This window comes from Grampus griseus (genome assembly GCF_964374135.1).
Source record: "Grampus griseus genome assembly, chromosome: 9".
In the NCBI taxonomy this organism is placed as follows: domain Eukaryota; kingdom Metazoa; phylum Chordata; class Mammalia; order Artiodactyla; family Delphinidae; genus Grampus; species Grampus griseus.
In genome coordinates, this window is record NC_139003.1 from 10,615,906 (window position 1) to 10,635,619 (window position 19,714).

Sequence of the window (19,714 nt, forward strand, 5' to 3'; positions counted from 1 at the left end):
ACTCTAATACTGTAATATGGGGGAGTATTACCCACTTAACTCTCGAATCATGGTTAAAAAGACAAGAGTATTAAAAATAACTAGAGCTATAATAATTTGCTCATGAATACACAGTATAAAAAGAGGTAAATTGTGACATCAAAAACATAAAATGAGGTGGTGAGGAGTAAAAGTTTAGAGGTTTTGTAAGTGATTGAAGTGATCTGTGTAAAATAGACTATTCCATTCATGAGATGTTGTGTGTAAGCCTCATGGTACCCACAAAACAAAAACCTACAGTATATACACAAAAAATAAAGAGAAGGGAATCAAGGCATACCACTATGGAAAATCATCAATTCAAAAAGGAAGGCAGGGCTTCCCTGGTGGCACAGTGGTTGGGAGTCCGCCTGCCGATTCAGGGGACGTGGGTTCGTGCCCCGGTCCGGGAAGATCCCATGTGCCGCGGAGCGGCTGGACCCGTGAGCCATGGCCGCTGAGCCTGTGCGTCTGGAGCCTGTGCTCTGCAACGGGAGAGACCACAACAGTGAGAGGCTCGCATACCGCAAAAAAAAAAAAAAAAAAAAAAGGAAGGCAGCAAGAGAGGAAGAAAAGGAACAAAGGAGCCAGAAAATAATGGTATTAGTAAGTCCTTCCCTATCAACACTTACTATAATGTAAATGGATTGAATACTTCAATTAAAGATATACAGTGACTGGATGGATTTTTAAAAAAATAAACAAGAACCAACTACATGCTGCCTATAAGAGATTCACTTTAACTTTAAGGACATGCATAGGCTCAAAGTAAAGAGATAGAAAAAGACATTTGATACATGTGGAAGCCAAAAAAGAGCAGGGTAGCTATACTTATATCAGACAAAACAGACTTTAAGCCAAACATGGTAATAAGAGACAAAGAAAATCATTATATAATGACAAAAGGAACAATTTATCAAGAAGACGGAACATTGTAAATATATATGCTCCCAACATCAGAGCACCTAAATATATTAAGCAAATACTAACAGATCTGAAGGGAGAAATAGACATCAATACAATAATAATAGGGGACTTCAATACCTCACTTTCAATAATGGATAGATCATCCAGACAGAAAATCATTAAGGAAACATTGGACTTGAACTATAATTTAGACTAAATGGATTAACAGACACGTAAGGAATATTCCATCTAACAGCAGCAGAACACACATTCTTCTCAAATACACATGGAACATTCTCCAGGATAAATCACATGTTAAATCCCCCAAAAAGTCTTAGCAAATGTATAAATTTGCAATGTATATTCTCAGACATTAGAAGAACTAAACGAAAAATCAATAACAAAAATATATCTGGAAAATCCCCCAATATTTAGACATTAAACATCACACTTCTAAATAGCACATGGATCAAAGAAAATTAGAAAATATTTTGAACTGAATGATAATAAAACCCAACATCTGGGAATTTGGGGGTGCACTTAAAGAATGCTTAAAGGGGAATGTATGGATTTAAATGCTTATAGTTGAGGAGAAGAATATAAAACCACTAACCTAAGCCTCCTATTTAAGGAGGTAAAAAGGAAGAGCAATTAAATCCAAAGTAAGTAGAAGGAAAGAAAGAAGAAAAATAAAAATGCAAATTTATAAAATATAAAAAGAAAACAATGGCGTGAATTGATAAAATCAAAACATCTTTTCAGAAGATTAATAAAATGGATAAAACTCTAGCTAAGCAATAAGTAAGAAAAGAGAGAAAACTAAATTGCCAATATCAGAAAAAGACAAAGATTATCACCTTGGAGGCTTCAGATTTTGAGAGGATAATAAAGGAATATTAATATTATTATATTAATAAATGGTATGGATGAAATGGAAACATTTCTAGAAAAACAGAAATTACCCAAACTGGTACAAGAATAAATATAAAACATGAATAATCCTGTATTTCTTAAAGGAATTGAATATGCCATTTAAAATATTCCTCTCTAAAAAACTCCATGCTCAAGTGGCCTCACTAGTGAGTTATATCAAATAGTTAAGGAAGAAATAAAACCACTCTTACATAAACTTTTAGAAAATGCAAGAAGAAGGAACTTTTCTCAACTCAATTTATGAGGCTAGAATTACAGTGAAACAAAAACTGGGAAAGGAATTCCTTTACAAGAAAGGCATGCTAATACTAATATTTCCTCATGAACATAGATGCAAAATATTTAATAAAATGTAAGTCAAACCTAGCAATATATAAAGTGGATAATCCATCATGACAAAGTGGTATTTAATTCCAGAAGTTAAGTAAGATTGGTTTAACATTTGAAAATCAACCAATATGATTACCATAGTAACCAAATTAAGTAGGAAAACCATATAATCTTTAATTGGTGTAAAAAAAGACATTTCACAAAATTTACACACATTTACAGAGAAAATCTTAGCAAACTAAGGAAGAGGAGGGAAATTTCTCAATCTGATAAAAGCACATTTCAAAAAACCCTACAGCTAACCTCATAGTTAATGGTGAAAGATTAGGTACTCTATGCCTAGGTTTGGGAACAAGGCATAGTTCCCAAAGGGCCTGATCTCAGTTTTTCCTTTCAAACTTATACTGGAGTTCCTAACCAGTGCAATAAGGCAAAAATAAAAATGAATAAATAAAAGGCATACAGATTAGAAAGGAAGAAATAAATCTGTCTTTATTGCCGAAAATATGATCAATCGATTTGCAGACAACTTGATCTGTAGGTTCTAAATCTACAAAAACATGTTAAATGACTAATAAGTGAATTTAAAAAGATCACAGGATACAAGGCTAATGTAAAAAATAAATTGTATTCCTATATATTAACAACAAACAACTGATGTTTAACAGTTGATGTATAAATATCCCTCAAGTAGGAAAATCCTGAAATACACACACACACACACACACACACACACACACACACACACACACACACACACACACACACACACACACACACACGTATTTCCCATGGGATTCAGCTCCAGTCTCCTATAGTGGTACCTGGCTTATGCACCCTTCCTTTGTTGCCTTCTTTAATATTTGGGTTGGCCAAAAAGTTCGTTTGGTTTTAAGTACAAATAAAAGACACATTTTTCATTTTCACAAAGAACTTTACCAAACAACGGATTCACTAACTGAACGAACTTTTTGGCCAACCCAATAACTCCACTCTCTACAAGGGGTTCTGCACCTCCAAATAAACTACATGCACTTAAATCCCTGATTTAGATTTTGCTTCTGAGAAACCGAAACCAAAGTATATGACAATTTGGTATGGCCTAGAGTTGAGGAGGTAATGACCAAACTCTTGAGTGACTAGTAGCTGGGAGGTTAAAAAAAACGGATCCTCTGCCTGCAGACAGGCTCCAGATTGCAAGTAGCTGAAATTAGGGACTGCAGGCTTGCCCAGGTCTCTGCAATGTGTGGTACCAGCCTAAGCACACAGGAGATGTTTTGAATTGATTCCTTTATGCTTCCATGCATGATGCATTGTGATTCTTTCACCAATGTGGTGAGATGATGTCACGTTCAGTTCACACTGATGACTGCAAGCAAACAAAAGATAACCAACGGAGAGGTGACAGTAATGTCATTTTGGCAGACTGTTGACCCTTTACCTCTTCATGCTCCAAAGTTGAGCATTAATCCCAAAGAAGCATCAGGGGGTGTGAGACAGCAGGATGCTTTCTCCTCCACTCAGAATTGCTAGCCCCACAAGTCTAGAGGTGGGAGAGGATGAAAGTTTTGAATCAAACATGAGACCTAAGTTGTCTTTTTTTTTTTTTTTTGTGGTACGCGGGCCTCTCACTGTTGTGGCCTCTCCCGTTGTGGAGCACAGGCTCCGGACGCGCAGGCTCAGCGGCCATGGCTCACGGGCCCAGCCGCTCCGTGGTACCGGACGGGGGCACAAACCCGTGTCCCCTGCATCGGCAGGCGGACTCTCAACCACTGCGCCACCAGGGAAGCCCGAGACCTAAGTTTTATAATGAAAAGCTCTGAATCTTAATAACTGAGCCTATTTCAGTATTTAGTTTTTACCGTAATATTTAATTTTCATATTAAAATAAACATATTCTAATACTAAAAGAAGCATATTTTAATACTAAAAATGACCAAAAATTATGAATTGGATTGATGTCCTCAATGAGTGTCATATTTACCAGGTGGGAGTGGGATGAGGGTTAGGTGGTTTTCAACAAAGCACAGGTGGCAGTAGTTACAAAAAATAAATAAATATAGACAGAACTACATAAATTGTGTATATATACATACACACACATATATGTACACATATATAATACGTTATATAAAGAATATATTTTCTTTCTCAAATTCTTTCCCATTATAGGTTATTACAAGATATTGAATACAGTTCCCTGTGGTATACAGTAAGTCCTTGTTGTTTATTAATTTGCTTTTTAATACATTAGACATTTATCTTTATATGGCATGAAGCAGAAATTGATTTTCATCATTTCCATGAATAGATAATTGCATCAGAATATTTATTAAATATACCACTGTATTTTTTCCTCTGATTAAAAATATCACACATAAACTCAATTCCCGCATATGAATTTGTTTCTGAACTCTGTTTTGTTCTATCAAACTGTTTCTATGCTAGTGATACCTTTTTTACATTATTATGGTGATATATATTTTTCTAAACCTAGTAGGAAAGTCTGTTCTTATTAACCTTTTTTTTTCCCCCAAAATGTTATTCTTCTCGTGGCATACTTACAAATCAGTTTGTAAAATTCCATAAAAATCTTGTTGATACTTTGAAATTTTAAATTGATTAGATTTATTTGGGGATTCTTAATTTTATTTATTTTTATTTTATTTTTAGTGATAATGTGTCTTCTCAATCAAAAACATGTATGTCTTATTTATAAGTCTTAAAACGGGGCTAGTTTTTAACATAATTTTTATATATAGTGTATGTATACACAATGAATGCTTGCTATGTGCTATGCAGGATGTTTGACACTCAGAATACTGCAGTGAACAGATCAGGCCAAGTCCCTGCCTCATAATGGAAAAGGTCAGTAAATAAGTTAACAAGATTAAGTGTTCTAAAGAAGAGAAACAGTGTATAAGATAGAGATTAACTAGGGGAGGTAATTTTACAAAGGAAAATCAAGGTAGGCTCCTTGGAAGAGGTAACATGTGAGTTGGGAAGGAGCCAATTATGTAAAGAACTTGGCGGGGCCGGGGAAGAACGTTCTAGGAGAGGGAAAAAGAAAGTAGAAAGACTTGTTCTGTTTAAAAACACAACGGAAACAAGCATGTGAGGAGAAGAATAAGATAAAGCTGGAGATAGGAAGAGTCCAGATTATTCAGGACCTTTTCGGTTTGGGGTTTATTCTTAAAACAGCTGATGAGTTTTAAGCAAGCAGGGACATAATCAATTTTACAATTTAAAAAGGGAGCTTTGGCTACCTTGTGAGAAGTAGATTAGAAAGATGCTAGGGTGGAGAAGGGCAGCAGTCAGCAGATAATACAGAGCCTGGTGAGGGACAAGCTAGTTGGCTAGTTCGCTCTGAACATCTGTTTTCCCTTACATGTTTAGTAATAACACCCATTCTTTTCTGGTCCTACTGCATCTCATCTGAGTGATTACACTTCCCAGCCTCTCTTAAAGCGAGGTGGAGCCACGTGATTAAGTGCCACCAGACAATTACTTTTAGACAAAAGCATTGTGTGAGACTTTCGGGAAGCCTTTAAAATGTGGAACTTGATCTGAGCCTCTGCTCCGGGAAAACAGCGCTGGCTGAGAAATTCCCCACCCTCTATTTTTCTTTTTTTCTCAAATGAGATATAACTGACGTTATATTAGTTCCAGGTGTATCCAGCTCAGCATTCTTTATCTCATGAATGATTAGCTGATATTAGAAATGTTTGTCTGCTTGAAAGTAGCTAAACACACACATAATTTCCTGTTCAGCTGATTGAGGAATGACCCTGATTGCAAAATGACCCCAACTGCAAATCACCCCACCTGAGGCTCGTCTATACCTCCCTATAGACATCTAAAGCAAAACCACACAGTAGAGGCACTTGGATCTTAGGGGATCTAGGGTGTGATCCCTGTTGCAGCAGCCTGAATAAAATGCATTTTGTCTTTCACACCTTTTTATAAGGTAGGTGGTGTATCTTCTTCACTCTTCCTCCTTTCTTTCTAATGCTTGAAATGTATAGGTGAAGGAGCACAAGTAGCCTTCTGGGAGCATGAGGTGGCATACATTTAAAATGAACTCTGGGGCTTCCCTGGTGGCTCAGTGGTTGAGAGTCCGCCTGCCGATGCAGGGGACACGGGTTCGTGCCCCGGTCCAGGAAGATCCCACATGCCGCGGAGCGGCTGGGTCCGTGAGCCATGGCCGCTGAGCCTGCGCGTTCAGAGCCTGTGCTCCGCAGCGGGAGAGGCCGCAACAGTGGGAGGCCCGCGTACTGCAAAAATAAATAGATAAATAAAACGAACTCTACTTTATCAGACCACGTGGCTATAAAAGGGCTATAAAATAAAGGGTTATAAAAGAAGCACAAAAGAATGTAATGAGCTTACAGAGCAAAGTAAGATTAATTGTGAGAGGCTTGAGTGAATCTCAGGGAAGACTTTTCAGAGAAGATGATCCTTTAGATAGGCTTTAAAATAATGAAAATTTTGATTGATAGTTGAGAGGGAATGACAAGGATGATTGAATCTTGATTCATATTGACCTCAACAGGCTGGGATAAGCGATCAGTAGAACAAAAGTTGGCACCTTACTGAGTTTATGGAATGAAAGAAAAGGCAACTTAGAGTTATTTATCACGGAGTGCAGAAGAATAATGATGCTAAGGAAAGAAATGGAGACTCTGGGAGGAGGAATAAATTAATGATTTCAGTTTTAGCCACTTGAATCAGATATAATGGTGAGATATTTAACTGGAAATATTCTAAAGGCAGCTTAATACTGTTTGAACTGTTAAAGTGAGATCAGCATAAACACACATTCTGAAGTTGAGAGAAAGATTTGATTTTCTGAACAAAAAATGCTGAAGTACATGAGGTGATAGAAGCTGATTGAAGACCAGAAATTCCAAGACCACTTAGTGGCAGCAGTAGGGAGAACAGGTGTTGAAGGAAAGAGGTGTTAGCACCTGTGCTCATAGCCTCTCGTAGCTTTCCCCCAACAGTTGTTTGGAGGAACACTGTTCTGCAAGATTTTAAAAGATATACCAAGCAAACAGTGTTCCATGCTCCAATAGTTTTGAGACATTCTGGGTTTGGAGATAAACATGAGATGTTTAAAGATGTATAATGTGCTATAAATCTCAAAGGAGGTTGGTAAGAGTGTGCAGTGTTTTCAAAACTTATTTCACTCCAGAAATTTTTTATTATAAAATCTTTAAAACAACATATATTTTGAACTCCACCAGTTCAAGAAAATGGAGGCAGAATGGAAGACAGTTGGGGAGGGAGATGGGAGAGCCATCTATGTATCGTAGAGAAAAATGCATAACCTATTACTAGAGGTTCCGTCCTATCCCATGGAACTTTTGGGGATCATAGGATCCATTGAAAATTTGGTTGAAGCTGTGGAATTTCTCCTCTGAAAATTATACCATGTATGTATATATGTTCCTTTCCCTGGAATCCCAAAATATGACAGGGATTAACAATAATGACCATTAATTTCCTTTTAATATACATTTTCACAACCTTAAATTTCTTTACTATGCATATTGCAAAAATATTAAGTAATAAAATACAAACATATATAAAATAGAAAGTGATATTTCCCTAAGTCTGCTGCCTCCTATGTAATCCATCCCTTTATCTCAGAGGTCATTTTTAACAATTCTCTTTGTATGGTTATCCAAATACATTTAAATAATATAGGTAGGATTTTTCCTACCACTTGCATTTATAAAATTTACTCTGTCATAGACATTTTTCCACATGAGGGCATATTGATTTAGCTTATTCTTTTTAATAATTGCTGATATGATGCACTGTAATTTTTCATTTTTTCCCACCACGTATTAATCCATTTAACAAATATTTATTGAATCTCTATTACGGGTGAGGTATCTTGTTTGCCTGGAGAAATAGCAATGAACAAAACAGATATGGTTCCTGCTTTTAGGAAGCTCTCATGCTAGCAGGGGGAGAAAAACCATAAACACGTAAGTTAAATAAATACAGATTGTGAGTATAGCTCTGCAGGAAAACAAACAAACAAGCCTAGATGAAATAAAGAGTAACCAGGGGAAGGAAGTCAGTTTTGTGCTGAGGCTGGTTGGATGAGTCAGCTGTGAGAAGAACTGGAGAAGAAGCAGTCTAGGCTACTGCTAATATTTATTGCTATTGCAAACAATTTCATTACGAACATTCAGTAAATACTCACTGATTGCTTACTCTTTGCCAGCAACTGTGCCCGAGTGTGAGGATTGAAAAGTGAACAATTAAAATTTGGTCCTAGTTCTCTTGAAGCCTACATTTTAGGGTAATTAAATAAAATACAAAGACCTCAACATAGTGACTGGAACATAATAATTACTCAACCAGTGTAAATTTGTCTGATTATTTAAAATACTATTTGCAATCTGGCAAGTAAATTTATCTCATTGTTCAAATTTGCTCTCCGAATGCTACTGACACTGTGTTTTTCACATGGTTTGCCATTTGAATACCTTTTGTAATTTGCCGGTATATATCCTTGTAATAAAGAAGAACAAATCTGACTCCATATTGGATCTGTTTCTTTTACTTTAACCTTTGTATTCTATTGCTTTTGCTACAAGTTAATCACTAAAGGGATGTTGCCTATGCCTTAAAGTATACATAATGGCCCTTCTCTTGGAACCCTGCCTCCCATGCTGAGCCTTAAGCTAAAATACTTCCCTTTGGCTCATATGAAACATCATGACTAGGCCCACCTGTGAATGGCTGCAGGAAAGAAGAAATTAACACATCCCCTCCAGAGTCTGGCTGGAATCAGGGAATATTTACAATAATGTATCACTTTTTTTTACTTCACCTCCTCACTTCCCCCTCTTTGTCCTGTAAAAGAAACTAGCATCCAAACCCAGACAAGTCGTTCTTTGGGACGCTAGTCCACCATCTTCTCTGTCTGCTGACTTTCTGAATTAAGTAGCCATTCCTTGCCCCAACAAATTGTCTCTCAATTTATTGGTCTGTCAGTGGGGCAAGCAGTATGAGCTTGGACTCTGTAGCATCCTTGGTCATCCATTTACTGGCCTGTTTGCTTTTTACTGATATAGATATAGCAACCACTTGGCTATTACATGGGCACAGTCTCCCTCCACCTCCAGTCTGTTGTCTTTTAGTTTCACTAGTGGCATCTTGAAACGTGGACTTTTGACATTTATTGTGGTTAATATTTCAGTTTTCTTCGGTAATGACTTTGGGAGAAACTTGAGCAAGATTACACATGAAAACTTTGCAAGGATGTGTGTTACAAATATAAACAAGGATGTCATAAGGTGTAAGTGGAATACGTCTCATATTGATGGAGAGAGACAAACGTTTGTTGCAACCCTGTACGTGCTAGGCACCTGCCCAAGTGTTCATCCATACCAAGTCATTTGATCCTTACAGAACCGTTCCAAAGTAGGCAACATTGTTCCCATTTTATATCTGAGGAAACTGAGGTAGAGTTCCAATGTCTCACAGCTAGTAAGTAACATAGTTGAAATGGCCCACCCATGTAACTGTGATGGCAAAGTCATAATATTTAATTTTACAATGATAACTGTAAAGTCCCTAGCAGTTTGGTCTAAAATTGACTGTGAGATAGGTGTACCCTTGGCTTGACAGTGGTGAATGTGAAAAACACCTGCAAGTTCTATTTGATCTGGCAGCTGAAAAAGTTATTGAGCATGGGCAATGTTGTACTTTTCTATGGTTGCATCACTCCTGGAACATTGTGTCCAGTGTCCAAGATAAACACAGACGGGTATTAGTTGAAGCGTTGAAAATAGGTTTTGTTTAGTAACTACTGACAGTCGAGAAAGAGCTGAGTTCTATTCCTATTTGTGGAGAGGCGACTGGAACGTTTTAAAGGGAGGATGAGAGACGGGCAAGAGTGGGAGCTCAATAGAGTTAGAGAAGTGAAAATTGCAAAGCGTCGGTCAGTATAAAGGCGACTAGACCAGCTTCATTTGCTAACTGGCAGCTGCGGAAGTGAGGAGTCTATCCTCCCACAGAGACTGGGAGACAGAGGCCCTACCCTTCCTGAAGACTGCCTCTGCAGGGAATGGCTCTCGGGTCTTTGAGAGAGATGCTTCTGAGTCTTAAGAAACATATTCACAATTTCAAGCCCTTTGGGAGGTCAGGGGCCTGCCATCAGCTGTTGGCTAGAACTTTCTCAGCTAGGCATTTTAATGGTTGTGTGTCCTAGGGATCCGCCTTATAGAAACCGTGATAGAGTTGGTCACGTCTCTTAGCGCAGGGGTTTGCACGAGTTGTCACGTGCTGACAGTTGCACGGTTCTCAACAGCTGTCAGAATCACAGTTTCTGAGCAACATTAAATACAGAGGATGGGAACCACGATGGTGGAGTCTAAAAATCAGGTCCTATAAGAACTTCGAAAGAACAAGAGTTTAGCCTGGAAAAGGTAAAGCCTAGGGAGTCTAAGTCTAGAGATCTGGTTTGCACAGTCTTGGAAAAGGCTGCGTGGCCACAGAATGAACTCTTGAAGTTGGGAGTGTTGGAGCGAGCGGAGCTGCAAGTAAGCAGCGTAAAGTTCCCGCCAACGAAAACATTCTGTGATTGTTGCAACCAAGTGAAGACTTTAACGAAGGCGTGCTCCTTAAGTACACAAGCAGCAGGAGAGAGATCAAAAAGAATGAGGACCGAGAAAACGGGCTCTGGATAACTTGGGACGTTTGCTTGGCTCTGATGCCAAGCTGACGAAGGGTGACGGGGAAATTAACGCTTGGTTTGGAGCAAATAGCGGCCTCCGTGCCAAAGTTCAGTGACGAGCGCTCGGCAGAAACACCAGCGATGGCTTCAGGTACGAGCTAGCCTAGAAGAGAGCGCGGCACGGGAAGAAGGCAGCGGCCAGGTGAGCGGATAGTACGGCGCCCTCACCTGCGTGGACACGCGGTTCAGGCGGGGCAAGCGGCTTGCACGCGCCTCCGGCTCCCGGAAGGAGGCGGGGCCACCTCAAGCGCCGTTCACTTAAATCTGCGAGCGGGGATCGCGCGTCGCCGAGGTTCCTCAGCCGAGCGCCGAGCGGTCGATCGCCCTCGCTCCCGCAGTCTGCGCTCCGCTCGCTGGTGGCTCCACCCGCCATTATGTAAGTGCGACAACACTCCAGCGCGCCGCCTTCGTTCCCGGCGTGCGGGCTACAGGCCGGGGCGGGGAGGAGGTGGCCGCCCGTCGCCGCTCTGGCTTTCTTGGCTCCCCCGGTCCCGGATGGTGACGGCGGCGCGGGGAGACGCTGGACGGGGCGGCCCTGTCGAGGCACGCGTGGCGCCCGCATGCTTTGCCCTGCGCGCCCTGGAACCCCTTGGGGCTCGAGTCTCCCGCGTCCCCGCCGCCGCGCACCCTGCCTGCCGTGCCCGGGCCCGCACGCCAGGAGCGCGGCTCGCTCCGTGCTCCGCCCTGGAGACCAAATGTATTGACGATTTCGCGCGCTGTTTAATTACCTAGAAGTTCTAATGTGGCGTTTTTATGTTTTTAATGCAGAGACCAGTAATCCGTTATGGAGCATGCTATTACCCCGTTGGAACCCCTGCTTCCCACTGGTACTGTATTTCTTAACACGTTTTACACTGACATTGATGTGCGCACCCCCAGATCCCTGATGAGGTTAAGAGGGCTGGACTCCAGACCCAGAATGGTTTCCAGTCTGCCTCAGATGTCCTCCATTTAGGCATATTACTCAACCTCTCTTGTGCCTCAGTTTCCTTATCTGAAAAAAAACGAGGATAGTTTTTAGTCCTTGCGGTGTAGAGTTGTGAGGGCTAAAAGATGATGTATTTTATGCCCTTCACCTGGAGAAGACGACTCCCTACTTGTAATGTGAGCTCTTAGGCTCTTAACAGTCTGAACTTATCTCTATCAGTAGAACATTAGACGCCAAAGGGGTAAAGGTCAGTCTTTATTGCCTTTATTATTGCCTGCCCGTTTGTAATCCATGGAAAATGCCAGAGGTTACCCAATAAAAAATGCTTTAAAGATATAATACTCAAGAATTTTTATTATTTCTAAGTGTAAAGGCATTGTAATTCACCTGGAAATAGATGGAAGAATGAGTTCTTTGAAGCTAATTGTCGCATTCATTATCGAGTGTAGTAACTGACTTGTGTGCTAATTGCGTGATAAACATTTATTTACCAGTTTTTATTGTGTTTCTGTTGTGTAGAACTTCTAGTTTATCAGTTCATCAATTTAAATAGAATGCATAGCTTTTTCATGTTTAAAGTTTTCTCTAAACCCATGAATTCACGAGTATTTTGGGGAGGGGGCGGGATATTGAATTTGATCTGAACTTGTCAGCTTTCCCACATCCTGGGAGTATTTATGGTAAAACAATCAAAGGATAATAACAGTAGGGAACACTGACTCCTTCCTCTCCAGTCATTTGCTGTGCTAAGTTGTTTATATATACTTCATATCTTATTTTACAGGTAAAGGAAACAGGTAGTAATGGAGCTAGAATCTGAACCGAGATATGTTTACATTGACTTGGTTAAGAGGTTGGGTGTTTAATCATAACTAAACGGCTTCTCCTAGGTTAAGAAAAGCGCTGGCAAACATAAATGTTTTGCAAATGAAATTTCATAGTTCTGTTATCCAACAGTAGCGGCACTAATAGCATTTCCAAGAGAGAACATTGGATTCAGGTGGCCTGTTGACGTTAAGATTTGTTACTAAATCTAAGTGCTTTAGGTTTAGTTAGAAAGGATTTCTAGTGTTTTCTAGGTTTAATGAGATATGTCATATAGATAGTGCTGCATAGTAAAGGTTGGAGTGAGGCAACAGGGTCTCTGGCTTTAAATCTTAGCTTTGCTGGTTGTATTTCAGTTTCTTCATCTATAAAATAGGAATCTTTCGCAGCGTTACTGTGAGTATAAATGAGTTGTAAAGCGCTTGGCTTCAAGCTATTAGATTCAGCAGTAAGGCTAACATGGTTGGATCTCTGGGTCAGTGCTGAGATAGAAAAGGTCTGGAGCAATAGGAAAGTAGGAAATAGTAGGAAACACAGGCAGTTCTGCTCCCTCTGTGTTTTATCAAAGGCTTAGGAAGGAGGCCTAGACTCGTCAAGTTAGACATGTGTAAGCTCCTCACTGGGACAGGGCATGTAGGGGAACTGTCAAGAACCGTGATATCCTCTATGAAGCACAGATCTACCAGGCAGAATCCCGAGCTCCTTTGAGGAGATCTTTGGGATTTAGTGGTTCTCCTAGTTTCCTCCTGTTCCTAAGGGTAAAAGTTTATACAGATTCCTATCTCTTCTCAAAACACTGGACTAGAAGCACGGGCTCCCTAGAAGTTTACTTCGACTCTAGATAAATGAGAGATGTTTAAAAACAGAAAAGTGTATGATGAGGGGCCCTTGCAACGCCTGGCCTCTTATAGTAATTCGGTAAGTATTCGAGGTTAACTTTACTTTTAGAGGGATTCCCTTCATCAAACAGACACTTAATACTTTATAGCAGAGAGGTAGTTTTTGTATTGATAACTTCTGTGAATTTAATTTTTAGGCATGATGTACCTGTGATGTGTACCCAGATTTAGTATAGCAGGCATCCTGACAAACTGATTCTCTTCAGGTTAACTAATTGCTAGGTGGGCCAAAATGCACATCTCTGGAATGGTCATTAGCTCAGGGAAATATATATTTTTAATCTTTGTTTTTTGTAACTAAAGTAAATGGTTATTATTTAAAGAAAAACGACTAACCTAGAATGTGAAAGTTTCCTGTAATCCCTCTTCTGGAAATAACCATTATTAAAGTGGCATTTTTTTAAAATATATTTTTAAATTTATTTGGCTGCATTGGATCTTTGTTGCGGCATGCGGGATATTTCGTTGAGGCGTGGGGGGCTTCTCTCTAGTTGTGGCGGGCGGGCTGCAGAGCGCACGGGCTCAGTAGTTGTGGCACAGGGGCTGTAGAGCGTGTGGGCTTAGTTGCCCCGTGGCATGTAGGATGGATCCCAGTTCCCCCACCAGGGATCAGACCTGCGTCCCTTGCACTGGAAGGCAGGTTCTTAACGACTGAACCACCAGGGAAGTCCCAAGGTGGAATGTTATGAATATTTATTTTTGTACATATAACCCAGTATATTATTATTCTTGTTTTAAATAAAATGGATTTATATTATAAATTGTTTTGTAAATTACTCTTGGAGCAGTGGGTGAAAACATATCAATATTCTTCTATTACAAAGATTATTATAGATTCTGTGTGCTCTTTGTTCATTTTTCAAAAATAGAAGTATTTCTATATGTTAAACAATGCAAGTGAGTAAATATTACAAATCTTATTCAATGATTATTTAACAATTCATGTATTGGGCAGTATCCAATGTAGCAAACAGAAAGGAGCTTGGAGGAGCTGTACAAAATGAAAGACTTTATAGGCAGAAGGGGGCAGGAACAAGGAAGTTATACTAGCAAAAGGTAGATTGGTTCTAGCAAGGTCACTTTCCTTTAGGGGATGGTAAGGGTCTGTCAGGCAGATTACTTCACTAGTGCTGATAGGGTGATTCCTGACTGGCTGGTTTAAGATTCCATTTCGGGGAGAGCTGAAGCTGTACATAATTGGGTTAAGTATTAAGTCTGGGTTTGGGGATGTGGCATACATGACTCCATTTTGGGCCTGTTGTCTTGTTTTTAGCACTGCAGGGAAAAATCTCCATAGCAGAGATTGTCATTTTAAATCTCTAAATTGTGTTTTTCTAAATTTGTGTGTGTGTGTGTGTGTGTGTATGACCTGTTTTATGCCCTTTCCTGCAGCTTTTTTCACTTACTACTTTATGATGGTCCATACGTGTAGATACCCCAACTTTTTTTTTTTTTAATGGGCAGTATAGACACAAAAGAGCTAGGCTTTCTTAATAGACATTTAGGTTATTTCTAGTTTTTCTTATTATAATCTATAATGCATATCTTTGATTATATTATTTTTGCATATTTATGTGAGTTTATCAGTAGGATAAATTTCCAGAAATGGAATTACTGGATCTAAGGATATGTTTGCATTTCTGTTGTCTAGAGGAACTGACAAGTAGCTAGTGTATGTCCTTTGATACTAGATGCTGTGGAGGATACAAAAGTGATCCCTTCTATCCAGGAGCTTATGGTCTTGTTGGAATCAAGAACAAAACAAGACAGATTCTAGTTAGATGTTAAATTATGTCTGATAGGACCCACATAGGAACCGTGGGGACTGGGGAGAAGATGGGGGCAGGCTGGAGTAGGCAGAGAAATGATGGGATGGACAGGTGTCAAGTGGACATCCAGAAAAGCACTGGATTTAAATTGTGAGAGGCCTGGGGGGAAGCACAGAGCACTGCAGGCACTAGGCCTTCCTTGAGTGAGAGCTCAGTGCTGCATCTGTGGCCATGAACTAATTCAGTTCATCTGGTGGCGAGTGAGGAAGAAATAAGGTTGGAGAGAACAGGTGGAGGTTTTGGAAGAATGGTTGAGCAGTGAGGGTATAACCACAGTGTGGAGGATAGATTTATTGCAAGGTAGGAGATAGAAAACTTTGGAAAGTTTGTGTCCTTCTGCCTTTGGAACATTTTATACAAAGCAGCCTTTTGTATACCTTAAAACTCAATTAAATTGTGTCATCCATGTCATGGTTCAGCATTGCTAATCATATACAGGTTAAAGTCCTTATCCTGACCTTAAAGGCCCTTCGTGATCAGACTCTTTTTTTTTTTCGGTACACCGGCCTCTCACCATTGTGGCCTCTCCCCTTGCGGAGCACAGGCTCCGGACACGCAGGCTCAGCAGCCATGGCTCACGGGCCCAGCCGCTCCACGGCATGTGGGATCTTCCCGGACCAGGGCACGAGCTCGTGTCCCCTGCATCGGCAGGTGGACTCTCAATCACTGCGCCACCAGGGAAGCCCGTGATCTGACTCTTAACCACTATTCCAGAATACTTTATCACCTCTCTGTGTCCAAGCCAAGCTGAACTCCCCACTGTTTACTTATGTGAACATTTATTGGAGCTTCAATACTTTCGCCTTAGCTCGTGCTACGTTTATCACCTCGAATGTTCATTTTCAATCCTTAGAATTGTTATTCTAAAATTTTAGCCATTCCGGTGAGTGTGTAGGGGAATCTGGTTTTAATTTGCATTTCCCTTATGGCAGAAAGCTGACCTTGTCACTTGTTTATTGGTTGTACATCTTTGGGAAATGTTTGTCTCTTGCCATTTTTCTTTTCTTTTTCTTTTTTTTAAGTATAGTTGATTTTTAATGTTTCAGGCATACAGAGTGATTCAGTTATACATATATCTGTAGCTATATCTATATATCTATTCTTTTTCAGATTCTTTTCCAGTATAGGTTATTACAAGGTATTGAATATAGTTCCCTGTGCTATACAATAGGTCCTTGGTGTTTATCTGTTTTATGTATAGTAGTGTGTATCTATTAATCCCAAATCCCTGATTTATCCCTTCCCTCTATTTCCCCTTTGGGAACCATAAATTTGTTTTCTGTGTCTGTGGGTCTGTTTCTGTTTCGTAAGTAAGTTCCTTTGTATCATTTTTTTAGATTCTGCATAAGTGATACCATATGATATTTGCCTTTGTCCGACTTCACTTAGTATGATAATCTCTAGGTCCATCCATGTTGTTGCAAATGGCATTATTCCATTTTTTTATGGCTGAGTAATATTCCGTTGTTTATATATGCCCCGTCTTTTTTATCCATTCATCTATCAGTGGACATTAGGTTTCTAACATGTCTTGGCTATTATAAATAGTGCTGCTGTGAACATTGGGGTGCACGTATCTTTTTGAATTAGAGTTTTCATCTTTTCCAGATGTGTGCCCAGGAGTGGGATTGCTGGATCATATGGTAGCTCTATTTTTAGTTTTTTAAGGAACCTCCATACTGTACTCCATTGTGGCTGCACCAGTATACATTCTCATTAACAGTGTAGGAGGGTTCCCTTTTCTCTACACCCTCTCCAGCATTTATTATTTATAGACTTTTTGATGACGGTTATTCTTGACATTTTTCTATTGGGTTGTCTGTGATTTTTTTAAAGAATTTAACTTGTAGGAGTTTCTTTTTCTTAATTGAGATATAATTGATATATAATGTTGTATTACTTTTGCTTTGATACATGTATATATTGCAAAATGATTACCAAGTAGGAGTTTCTTTGTTTTCTGGATACATAGTTCTTTGTCTTGATTTTCTCATCAATAAAATAGAATGACACTTTCCAAGGAGAGTTATGAAGATTAAAGAGTATCTGTAAAGCATTTAACACTGATACATAGTAAGAATGCAGCCATTTTAGTTATTTTGCTCATTGACTTCTTAACGTTTTATCTAAAGGTTTTTTTAAATTGGTGAAGAGTAATGTTTAACTGGTAAGCACATACTATTGCTATTTTAAACTCTGTAAGTATAGATGCATTTTCAAAATATTCTTAAAAATCTGGATTTTTTTTTGCTTTAGTGTCTGTGATCATTTCAGTTTTTATCATCAAGCTTTATATTTAGAACTCCATATGTTTGAAAGTAAAGTATTTTAAATACTTCATAGCTAAAATAAAAGTGAAGAGTAAAACCATCCTTAGAATCATTATTTTACGTGTGCTTATTTCACAAACCTATGACATAGAGCAAATAATTACAGAGGTTTTAATTTCTGGCTTACTAAAAATACTGATATTTAAACATTTTTGTAAACTTTCACAACATAGTACATATGCATTATAAAAAGTTAGGAGATATGGACAAACAAAAATGAAATAAAAATGCTGTATTTCAGCCTCTCAGAGATTACCACTGTTATCTCCATGTTTGTGAATATTTAGTGTGTGTATATTCATATTTATATCCCTCCAGATACTTTCTGTGTATAAATAGTTAGGTGTTTTTAAAGCAAAATGAGAACATACTGTGAGTTGCTTTATTCTGTTCATAACTCTACTTTTCCATGTCAAATGTCAGTGTCTAATACCCAACCATATTTAAATTTTCTCATTTTCAAAACAACTTTTCCAGGTGCTTGTTCCAAACTAGGACTACCTGTGCATTTGGTTCAGTCTTTTTAAATCCAGCACAGTTGTCCCTCACATTTTTAAATCCCCCTTAACATTGAGTATTGACATCTATTTATTTTTATTTTTGGCTGCGTTGGGTCTTTGTTGCTGCGCACGGGGGTTACTCTTCGTTACAGTTTGCAGGCTTCTCATTGTGGTGGCTCCTCTTGTTGTGGAGCACGGGCTCTAGGCGCGTGGGCTTCAGTAGTTGTGGCTCGCGGGCTCAAGAGCACAGGCTCAGTAGTTGGCCCACGGGCTTAGTTGCTCCGCGGCATGTGGAATCTTCCCAGACCAGGGCTCGAACCCGTGTCCCCTGCATTGGCAGGCGGATTCTTAACCGCTGCACCACCAGGGAAGTCCCAAGTATTGGCATCTTAAATAAAGTGTTTATATCCCTCTTAAGCTGATATGATGGAATAAAAAAATACAGCAGTTTGGTATGAATCATCATTCACTTAGAAGTATATATAATAAACTGTAACTGAAAAGTTCCATTTTATTTTCCCCACGTAATTTCATCATAAATTTGTGCTAGAAAGCCTTTTATCTATCACTCTCCATTTCTTTGCAAAAAGATTATATACATTTAAATTTTGAAAGGATTCCTGTGACCATAATGCTCTTGGGAGTTATTTCTTCCAAACTGAATTACCATTGTTGAGGTTTATTATGAATCAAATTACCATTTTAAGTATTATGAGCACACACTTGATCAAGTCAGCATAATTATATTACACATTTTTGTAACAACTAACATTTACATGACACTGTGTGCTGGGCATAGTTTTAATGCTTCAACCGGGTAAAACCTATAGAAAAGTTCTGGACCTAGAAGTCCGGGTTTGAGTTTTAGGCATCCTCTTCGCTAGTTATGTGACCTTGGGCATGACACTCAATTTCTTAGAGCCTTAGTTTCTTTATGGAATGTAGGAATATATACAAACGTGAACTCCTTGGTCAAATTTAAGCTAGTATAAAAAGCAAGTTTAAGTAGAGTCTATGTATATGTAAAATATTTTGTATTAGATCAACTTTATTATATTGATTATTACATTTTGAAATCCATTCATTTTTCTAATTCTCAAAGGAGATAGCTATTTATTTAGTAATGTGTTCCCTTAGGGCTACCAAAACTATTTTTTCCTGGATTCTGTATTTTTCTTCCACGCTTGTTGAATTTATTATTTCTAGATGCACGAAATTATTTATAGTGGTCATAGTTTTTTGATGCCTCATGGTTAAGTGGAAATGAATCTGGGAATATCTCAGATTCATTCATATACTAGTATTCATATACTAGTATAGTATTCCTGCCATCTCTTGTATTTCTGGAACTTAATTTCCATGGAAAATGCCTAAGTTTGTAAAAGGAGTATAAAACCTGAAGATGGATATTAGCGTTCCCCACTTTACTAGAAGCTAATTTGGGAATCCCTGGGTAAC

The 19,714-nt window shown here is 39.0% G+C and overlaps 1 protein-coding gene across 3 annotated transcripts in view; it reads left to right on the top strand.

The window, feature by feature from the left end:
- The first annotated feature begins 11,289 nt into the window (after positions 1–11,289).
- The window catches only part of TPK1 (thiamin pyrophosphokinase 1), a 341,016-nt gene continuing 332,591 nt past the window's right edge, over positions 11,290–19,714 (top strand). For 2 of the 3 annotated variants that reach the window (XM_082661977.1, XM_082661975.1), the window contains exons 1-2: positions 11,290–11,321; positions 11,714–11,772. In XM_082661977.1, coding sequence (XP_082518103.1) covers positions 11,730–11,772 — 43 coding nt within the window. In that variant the 5' untranslated portion in view covers positions 11,290–11,321; positions 11,714–11,729. Of the gene's footprint in view, positions 11,322–11,699; positions 11,773–19,714 lie in introns of those variants that run through there. The other variant, XM_082661976.1, reaches the window with a different exon arrangement.